This window comes from Myotis brandtii, unplaced genomic scaffold (genome assembly GCF_000412655.1).
Source record: "Myotis brandtii unplaced genomic scaffold, ASM41265v1 scaffold17, whole genome shotgun sequence".
Classification (NCBI taxonomy): domain Eukaryota; kingdom Metazoa; phylum Chordata; class Mammalia; order Chiroptera; family Vespertilionidae; genus Myotis; species Myotis brandtii.
This window is the reverse complement of record NW_005356259.1, coordinates 3,845,297-3,853,016: the sequence shown is the minus strand read 5'-3', so window position 1 is coordinate 3,853,016 and position 7,720 is coordinate 3,845,297. Positions and strand designations below refer to the sequence as shown.

The following is a 7,720-nucleotide window of genomic DNA, read 5'->3' as shown; positions in this document are numbered from 1 at the left end:
CTTCCTGTACATGCCCCAATCGGGGGTCAAACCGGTAACTGGGTATGTGCCTTGACTCACAAACCTTTTGGTGTATGGGATGATGTTCCAGCCAACTGAGCCACCCAGCCAGGACTGATGTCTACTAATGTTAATGCATGATGTCACAATTCAAATTTGGTACTCACGAAGGAGAACTGTGCTCTAATAATGTAACAGAAAAAAAGACCCACAAAAGTTTCCTTTTCCTAACCTCACTTCTGGTTTGGTGTTTTACTAGGATCTTAGTAAGCAGTAATGCCTAGGGCTGACTCAAGGATAAGTATTAAATTATAATTATTACAATTGCAAAGCCATGTGTTTGCAGAAGATGCTCCCTCTTGTTTTTAATTAAAAGATTAAAAGGTAAGATTGAACCAGGAGATATGAAGTCTAATTTCCTCGGAATGAGGAATGAAAAACCAAGACAAGTAAGCACTGTAAAATTGTTTTTTTAATGGCAGGTCAAATATCCTGAAACATACATATAGTTTGATAGTCTTCTAATCCCAGTTGAGTTCAAATATTAAAGTAACACACACAAGCTAAGAGAATTCAATATTGTTCCAAGGCACTTACTGAATCTCCATGACTAGATGAAAACAAGAACAATTAGGATAGACAATTAGACAATATATAATATAAAAATAACTTTTTGCTTACAATTTACAAAATGTATTATTATTACAATCTTTGATTTCTGATAACCTGCAATGCTGGCTGCATGAATCCAGCAATTTTAAAATTCAGAAACTATTTTCTAAAACTTCAGGGCAAATAATTTACAAATAAAGTACACAGAGATTTAGACCATGCAGAAATTTTACATCTTCTGTTAATAATATTTTATGACTACAACTTTGTCAAATTATATACCTACTTGCCCTGTACATATACAAAATAATGCATACATGATAAAACATTAGCAAAAGAGTAGTCCTTAAACTCAATTTATAATAAAAGTATTACTATATTAACATGTCTACAAGCAGCGTGTAACAGGGTTAAGAGACATTAAGGCAATAATACTTGAAGTTAACAAAAAAAACACACACAAGAAAAAAAACTCCGTATGTAATACTTTTTCCTAAGTGTATGTAGTAAAGCAGGTAGATAGTCCCGGCAAAAAATGCAAAGGTAACAATCTACACTGCGGTTAGTCCCACATTTCAAAGAAGGAATACTATAAATCTGGCTTTCAGTGGCACTTGAATTTTCCAGTATAATTTAAAGTGGTTTTTGGCTCCCTGAATCATGTCCATTCTGAAGGTGGACCTCTTGGTCCTTTGGGTTTTCCACAGCGATTACCAAAACCTATAAAGACACCACAATAATTGGTCAGTGTTCAGAAATATTTTTATGCTGTATAGACCATGTCAAACATCCTTATCTTCTTGAACAAATAAATTTCCACATGGGAATTTAGAATTTAACCTAAGCAAAACTATAAACACAAAATCAACTTTTAACTTTTGGAAGGTCACATATGTAATATCTTAATCAATAAAAAAATATATATTTAAAAAAAAAGAAACTGAATAAATCATAGCACAACGTTTGATAAACTTTGCCTTCAGGAAATCCTGGAATGATGGCAAATGATTTTTTCTCATTCTTGCCAGTATTAATGACATAATTCAAGTTTTAAAATTACCAATATCAGTGGCTTTTGTTGGACTTTCTGGTATTGGATCTTTCTTGTTACTGGAAGTAGGTGGACATTCTGTACAAGTCTCTGGGTGAATACCTCCTGCTGGATGATATAAAATGCAAAATAGAGCTACTGTTAATCACCATTATTTGTAGCATCCTATGTATAATCTTCTAATTGTTTTAATTTGGAAAGTAAAGAATAAGTTTTCTCTTGGGGACATCATGATTTTAGAAACCCAAATAAATATAAATGATGAGGTAGAGAGCACAGGAAATCATACTAAGTGTTCTTCATGGCACCTAGAAATCTGCAGTGAGTACTTCTGCAATGTGAAGATTATCCTTATGCTCTGACTTTATTTAATAAATCTAGATCTTGGTGTATTTTATTTCCTTACATTAGTTATACTGTGTGCTAATAACTGCAACTGAAATGCTTTTTATATGGAAACCAATGAACTTACTATTTGCTCCTATAAATAAGTTTTACATTACTTAAGTTTAATCACTTAATGTGTAAGATTAGTTAACGAAAGAAATTAACAGCTATGATTCATCCATTCTTTCACAACCTTTATCACATCCCTACACCTCTGTAAGAAAAACTTTTCTGGAAACTTGGAGTATAAGTCAAATGACCTTTTAATATATGTTAACTCCTTTTCAGTTTCCCTCCCTTCCCTATCCAATCTAGATACCATTCTGCATCATTCCAGTCACAATTGCAATGATCCTCAACTTTATGATCCTTGTCCTTAGGTGCTTAAGGTCCAAATAGAGGGTCAGCAAACTTTTTCTGTAAAAAGCTAGAGAATAAGTATTTTAGGCTTTGCAAGCCAATGCAATCCTGTCACATATTCTCCACTGATTTTTGTTTCTTTGTTTTTAAGCAACTCTTTCAAAATGTAAAAATCACTAGTTTAGATCAAGGGCAGAACAAGAATAGAAGCCAATGGCAGGATTATGCCTGTGTGGTAGTTTGCCGTTCCTGGTCGATTAGGAAAGGCAGAAAAGTACATTAATTATTATAGTAGTGTGATAAATTTTACAATAAAATTATAAAAGGGTGCAATGGGGGCAGAGAAGAGAGGTATGTAGGTGGAACTAGTAGTGGTGAGGTATTCAGTGCTGGCTTCTAGGAGGAAATGATGATCTAGTCTGAAGACCTCAATTTTCTCAGCAAAGTAAAGGTCATTTGCTAAGAGTTAGTGGGATGGATGATATTAGAAGAAGTAAAGATTTGGACAATTCAGGTACAAACTAGAGCATTTAAGATAACCAAGCAAAGCTGAGGGTCCAACTGTGGAGAAGACCAGAATTGTAGGCTAATCTACAGTATTCAGTAAGCCCAAGGGATAAAATAAAATGGTATGGGAATTAGGAACAAGAAAATTTGAAGATAATTTTTAGTGTGACTAGAGCAGGGGTCCTCAAACTACGGCCCTCGGGCCACATGCAAATACAAATATTGTATTTGTTCCTGTTTTGTTTTTTTACTTCAAAATAAGATATGTGCAGTGTGCATAGGAATTTGTTCATAGTTTTTTTTTAAACTATAGTCCGGCCCTCCAACGGTCTGAGGGACAGTGAACTGGCCCCCATTTAAAAAGTTTGAGGCCCCCTGGACTAGAGTGATGGAGGATAGTAACTAGATTGGTTAGAGAAGGAAGAGGAGCCAGAAAGGAGTTAACATATATTAAGAAAATAAAAGATTCAGGGATCCAGCCATAGCAGTAATAGTAATGTAAAAAAGATAGTCATAATAGCATTGCTGCCATGTGAGTGCCTCTCATGTGCCAGGCAGTGTTTGATACTCTATGTATGGGATTCAACAATCCTCTAGAGTAGGTACTATTTATCTCCATTTCACAGAGAAGAAAACTAAGGCTCTGAAACATTAGGCAACTTGGGCAAAGCCACATGGTAAAAATGAGATTCCAGTCCAGATGGTCTTGATTCTAAAACGTTTGCTCTTTTACATATAATATGTTGCCTCAGAAAAGTAGATAGAGAGTAATAGCTGATATGGAGCCCCATTAGGCAAACATCCGGGGAGAGAAGCTGAAGCAGAATGGAGGATGAAGGCAGAAAATGACAGATGAATTGAGGAAATTACATAGGCTAGGATGTTTGATGAGCTGCTTACATGGTCACTGATTTATAGGAATTAACAATAACTTGACCTATTTTAGCATGACAGTAAAAAGTAATGTGGTAGGAAAAAATTTTAACTTATAACACTCGGTTGAGCTACATAATCTTATGGTCTTCATAAATGTATTAAGTCCTAAAAGATTTCCAAAACAATCTATTTTTAGGGACCTAATTCAATCACATAGATTAATTACAGGGCATTTATTTAAATCATTGCCAGATCTAGATTCTAGGTGGTTTTATAACCAACAGAAAATAATACACTGGGAAATACATTAAAATAATTTCTTTCCTATCAGCCTATAACTATTAATAATAAATGCTGTTATTTTCCAGATCAATAATAATCCCTGGAATAGTAATTAATTTGGAAGAATTATACTACATAATTCTGGTTTTAGGTGTCCTACGTATTTTCACGTACAAAAATAAACAAATAAATAGCATATACCATAAGACATGCTATTTTATGAAAATTAATCTATGTAATCTATAGCAAAAAGGAACAAAATCTAACTTACCACATTTTTCACTCCCAGAGGTTATCAAGCCCTGTAAGGATGACATTTAATAACTTTATAAACAAATAGGAAAAAAATTTGTTATGAGTATCTATCCCAATAAATTAAGCTTTATCAAGATACTCAGTGTCAAGGGAAAAGAAAACAATGATGTTTTCAATTAGGCTTAAAAAAATTTCCTCCCCAATAAACTAATTTTATTTATTTTTAAAAATATAGTAATGTTACATGCAATAGACATTAGTATTTCAAGACAAATAATCTTAAATATAATGTTACATGCAATAAACATTAATATCTCAAGAAAAACGATTTTATCCCTAGCCGGTTTGGCTCAGTGGATAGAGCGTTGTCGGCCTGCGGACCAAAGTGTCCTAGGTTCGATTCCATCGAGGGCGCATGCCTGGGTCGCAGGCTCGATCCTGACTAGGGGGCATGTAGGAGGCAGCTGATCCATGGTTCTCTCTCCCTCTCCCTTCCTCTCTGAAATTAATAAAAAAATATTTTAAAAAACATGACTTTAAATATGTTACATGCAATAAACACAATTATTCAAGAAAAACAATCTTAAATATAATATTACATGCAATAAACATTAATATTTCAAGAAAAAAAGGATTTTAAGTATAATATTACCAAAACTATACTACCATAGTATGATATCACAAAAGTTGTAGGAAATATTAAAAATCTGCAAATAACAGGATTACCTCTATTATATTCTAAAATATTTTTTCCCCTCTGGATCTATTTTTGTTCATCAGTTTATGTTGTTCATAGGCTTAAAACTTTTAAATGTATGGTACTTTATATTGGGAGTAAAAGGATAGGGAAATTCCTTTTTCCTTCTGGATGAAAACTGAAAATGCAGGAGCTGTTACACAAAGGAATATACACACTACTGCATTTTGCCAGTCTTTTACCATATTCATCAAATTATGATACCATGGATTGTAAGACATACCATCATTCTTACAGGTTACCACTATTTTATGTGAAAAAGTATATCAATGGTTTTTAATCAACTGTAAGATGTACCCTAATTTCAGTGATATTAAAATATGGGAGAAATAGGAAAAACATTAATGTTGACAAAAAAACACATTTTTCCATAGCTAAAATATTTAGTTACCAATACATTTCCTGAATGTGAAAGGAAACCTCATACCTAGTGTTATAATGGAAGGAAAAAAGTCTAGGAAAGTACTAGGACCCTGAAAATAGTAAGTCCAGTTCCATTCATACCTCCAGAATGATTTGGAACATGGCACAATTTATGAATTTCAAAAGCAGCTTGGGAAAATAACTCAAGTGTTGGGACAGTTATATATAGACCATGTTGCCCTTGTAAAAACTCCAGATCTCACATTTCATCTGTAATCTTTGCATAAGAAATGCTGTTAAAAGTTTTATTTAATAGTCTTAAGCTACAGTTATTATAAACTAACAATATGGAGGCATGGAACAGACTGACATATCTTGATGTGAGGGACGAGAAGAGATAAACCAAAGAATTTATAAACTAATATGCATAGTCCATGGACACGGGCAATAGGGTAGTGAAGACCTGGTGGGGGAGAGGGAGGGTAGGAACTGGGAGGAGGGGGGTAAAACTATCAACAATAAAAAAATATTTAAAAAGAAAGTAAAAATTTTAAAAAGCACATACTAAAAAAAAAAAAAGATAAACACAACAGCAAAAATATTGAACTCTTGCTGTTTTAATACCAAAAGTACTCACTTCAGATTTTTTTTCAGATTCTTCCTGACTTTGAAGTTCACTCCATTCAGATCTTACAGGTGTATCTGAGAAAAATGAAATCTTACAATTAAAATTAACATCTTTACGTCTTGAAATTTCTTGCATTAGGTAATATAAAAACATCCTATAGATTTTTAGAAATTATCACACTTTCATAAAAAATTTTGTTTCTATCAATTTAAGAATATTCCTTTAAGTTTCCCTCCTTAAAATATAATTAAAATAGTTTACTCATCAGAGTTTATTATAAGCTCATTATAATCTATAGATTTGACAGACTTAGATTTAATATTATTGAAGTATATGGCTTCACTGGTCTTAACATTCTTAAAATCAGTTAAACAGATAAAGAGTAGTGAGCACCTCTGTGAATATATTAATAAAGCTGTTTCTGTACTCTTTCTGGAGGGGAAGGAAGAAAAATACAGTATCAATGCTTTGAAATATGACCACTTTTCCCAGTTCTCACCGGTAACTCTTGTGGCCTGAAGTGTCCCTCAATTAACACAACTGAGTGATACTAACCTACAACCCAATTTAATGTGTACTTACCTGAACTGGCACCAAGTGAACCAATCAATGTCTTTTCATAATGAATGAAAAGATACCAAATTGAAAATACATTTATAATTGCGTTTAACTGGATTATAGTATCTAACATAAATGCAGCCCATTTTAGCAATGTTAGCAAGGAAAAATACCATTTCTAAAAAGTATTTTTCATACAAGGAATTAAAAACAGTTGTCAATATCAATTCAACCCTGTTTTTGAATTTAATTATGTAGTTCAATAGCAACTAGATTAAAATCAGCCATGTTTCCCAGAGTTTAAAGTAGAGTATGAAGTATTTTTGTAAAATTAGAAGAGATACTCACTATGTTCACTTGCTAATACAAAAGATTCAGGAGTTCTTTCAGGGAGAGGAGGAGGTAAATCTTCACTAACATCAACATCTATATTAAATACATAACATTTAGACAAATTATGAACTTGGTTAAAATGTTGACTCATTAAAAATGAACTTATCTAAACAAAGACCTTTCTTAAAATTCTAAAACTCACTACCACAAGTATCTAAGAGAACTAGTTTTTTAAATGTGAAAAATAAACAAGAAATCTTTACCACTTTACTTGTTATCAAGAATTATGACAGTCTTCATTCTTAAAGCCTTTTTTTTTTTTAATAACTGTGGCCCTTTCTTCTCAACTAAATGTTCCTCCCTGGATCTCTGGATTGTATTTTCTACGTTATAGAGGTTATTCAACCAAATACAGCATATTTTACATAGGCTTTTGCAAATCATACACCGTGTGGGAGCCTAGTGTAGCCAAGTTTGAGAAATCTTTCAGGACACCCGAGTCAGTTTTAAAATCAGAATTCATAAACAGGAATTTTTGTCAGGCAGTAACTTATGCCAAAGGTTGTTTTAGGTATCAAAACAAAATTATTCTCTTTAATTCCCTAACAAGTTCTTGAGCCAATGGTTCAACTACAAGGTAAATAATTAGCAACATTAAAAACAGGACTGCCCTGGCCGGTGTGGCTCAGTTGGTTCAGCATTGTCCTGTGCATCAGGGAGGTTGCTGGTTCAATTCCCAGTCAAGGGCACA

The 7,720-nt window shown here is 33.1% G+C and overlaps 1 protein-coding gene across 10 annotated transcripts in view; it reads right to left on the bottom strand.

Moving 5' to 3' along the window:
• Positions 1-454: 454 nt before the first annotated feature.
• The window catches only part of PTPN12 (protein tyrosine phosphatase, non-receptor type 12), a 51,016-nt gene continuing 43,750 nt past the window's right edge, over positions 455-7,720 (bottom strand). For 4 of the 10 annotated variants that reach the window (XM_005862909.2, XM_014536975.1, XM_014536967.1 and 1 more), the window contains 5 exons: positions 6,985-7,062; positions 6,088-6,152; positions 4,347-4,377; positions 1,673-1,771; positions 455-1,332 (listed from right to left, as the gene is read on the bottom strand). In XM_005862909.2, the coding sequence (XP_005862971.1) occupies positions 1,271-1,332; positions 1,673-1,771; positions 4,347-4,377; positions 6,088-6,152; positions 6,985-7,062 (335 nt within the window). In that variant the 3' untranslated portion in view covers positions 455-1,270. Of the gene's footprint in view, positions 1,333-1,672; positions 1,772-4,346; positions 4,400-6,087; positions 6,153-6,984; positions 7,063-7,720 lie in introns of those variants that run through there. The other 6 variants (XM_014536971.1, XM_014536968.1, XM_014536969.1 and 3 more) reach the window with 6 other exon arrangements.